This window comes from Austrofundulus limnaeus, unplaced genomic scaffold (genome assembly GCF_001266775.1).
Source record: "Austrofundulus limnaeus strain Quisiro unplaced genomic scaffold, Austrofundulus_limnaeus-1.0 Scaffold37, whole genome shotgun sequence".
In the NCBI taxonomy this organism is placed as follows: domain Eukaryota; kingdom Metazoa; phylum Chordata; class Actinopteri; order Cyprinodontiformes; family Rivulidae; genus Austrofundulus; species Austrofundulus limnaeus.
Window position 1 is genome coordinate 2574287 of NW_013952439.1, and position 1614 is coordinate 2575900.

At 36.0% G+C, this 1614-nt stretch overlaps 1 protein-coding gene across 2 annotated transcripts in view; it reads left to right on the plus strand.

Annotated features, from left to right (window-relative positions):
* LOC106516448 (seizure protein 6 homolog) overlaps nt 1-1614 on the plus strand; it is a 126172-nt gene that overhangs the window by 88980 nt on the left and 35578 nt on the right. For both annotated transcript variants that reach the window (XM_014006819.1, XM_014006820.1), the window contains exon 4: nt 690-885. In XM_014006819.1, the coding sequence (XP_013862273.1) occupies nt 690-885 (196 nt within the window). The remainder of the gene's footprint in view (nt 1-689; nt 886-1614) is intronic.

Sequence of the window (1614 nt, forward strand, 5' to 3'; positions counted from 1 at the left end):
ATATATATATATATGACCTGCTGTTGGATTAACAGCTCTGTTTTATAGCACTCCAGGGAAAAATGAGATGTTTCTCCAATGGGTGTCAGCACTCCATTATCCCGACAGTTTAACTACACGCAGTTCTCCAGAGATTCCTTCGCCAGATTTAGCTGCAGATGCTGCTCAACCTGTTGAAGGCATAAAGCACTGATGACAGAGTTGCTTACAGGCACAATCAGAGTGCAGGAGGAAGATGAATCATTTGTGCAACAAACCGTGAGTGGAATGACCCAGACAGAATCCACAACTACTTTAAAAAATAAAAAAATAAAAAAAAAAGAATCTGGCAGCAGGTTGACACAGGAACTGACTAAATATTTCCGCCTGTAATTGTGCTGGTAGACAAGTGAGCAAACTAACACAGCAGGTGACCTAGATTTTCACAGCAGCTTTAATAGATTAAAGTTGATCCTAAATAGAAACACGGTGTTGGTGGCGCTCATCTTAGATCYCATCTTGTGTGAACTGAAGCTTGCTGTTCTAAATGAACAGTCTTGGTTTGTGTGTGTTTGGGTCTAGAGTTTCTAAAAGCAAACAGTATTTTTAAATAGAAAGAAATCTAAAACCTGAGGATATTGTACATGATTCTCAGAGGTGCAGCAAATATGGAGGCTTTGTTTAATCTTGCAGGATTGTGTGTGTTTTAGGTGCTGAATGTCAGTTTGATGGAAGGGGAGCAGGTGACGGTGGAGGACACAGGTGGTCAAGAACCTCTCATCCTGGCCAACGAGTCCGTCTTGATGAGGGGCCTTGTTCTGCGCAGCTGGAGCAACCAGATCTCGATCCGCTTTCGGAGCAATCAGCGAGTGAATTCAGCATTCCTCCTCCTGCTGCATTATCAAGGTAAGCTAACGTTTTCCAAGCTTTATTCGTACACACTGGTGTGGAACAAGATGGACTGAAATGTGGAATTAGGAACTTTAAAAGCAAAAAGCATTTTGTATTGTTATAGTTTTTAACTTTCTTTTTCTCAGATTCAGGACCGTATCAGGTCAAAGTTACTGCCAGTTAATTAGAGAGTAAAGTATTTTTTTTCTATACAATGACTTTTTTAAATTGTCAAAAACTTATCCTAAAACACAACTAATTGCATATATTATGGAAAAATGACTATATACAAAACACAAATATGTAAAACCATGAAAATTAATATTATATTTTTTAATCGTATTTGATGTTTGTGTCACATTTGTCAATTTTACTTTCTTTATGCCTCATCTTTTTGTTTCCATTAAGTTAACTTCAACATTAATATATACACAAAAATAATTTACATTTTATTCTGCTTTGTCATGGTAAAGAAGCATCATGAAAACTTTGTTTTGTAAACTCAGACTAAATGTACCACATAAAATGGGTCTTTAAATTGATGAAATACTAGGTGAAAAGTTTACCCACTTTACAAAATACTTGCGGTATTGGTACAGATACCAACGTTTTAACAAGTACTTAAACTTGTTCAAAACGCCCCATTACCAATTTATACAAGTTGAAAGAATAGTCATCTGTTATTTTTATTTATTGAAAAATTTTGCAACAGTATACATCATGCTGTATATTTGATTTGATCCA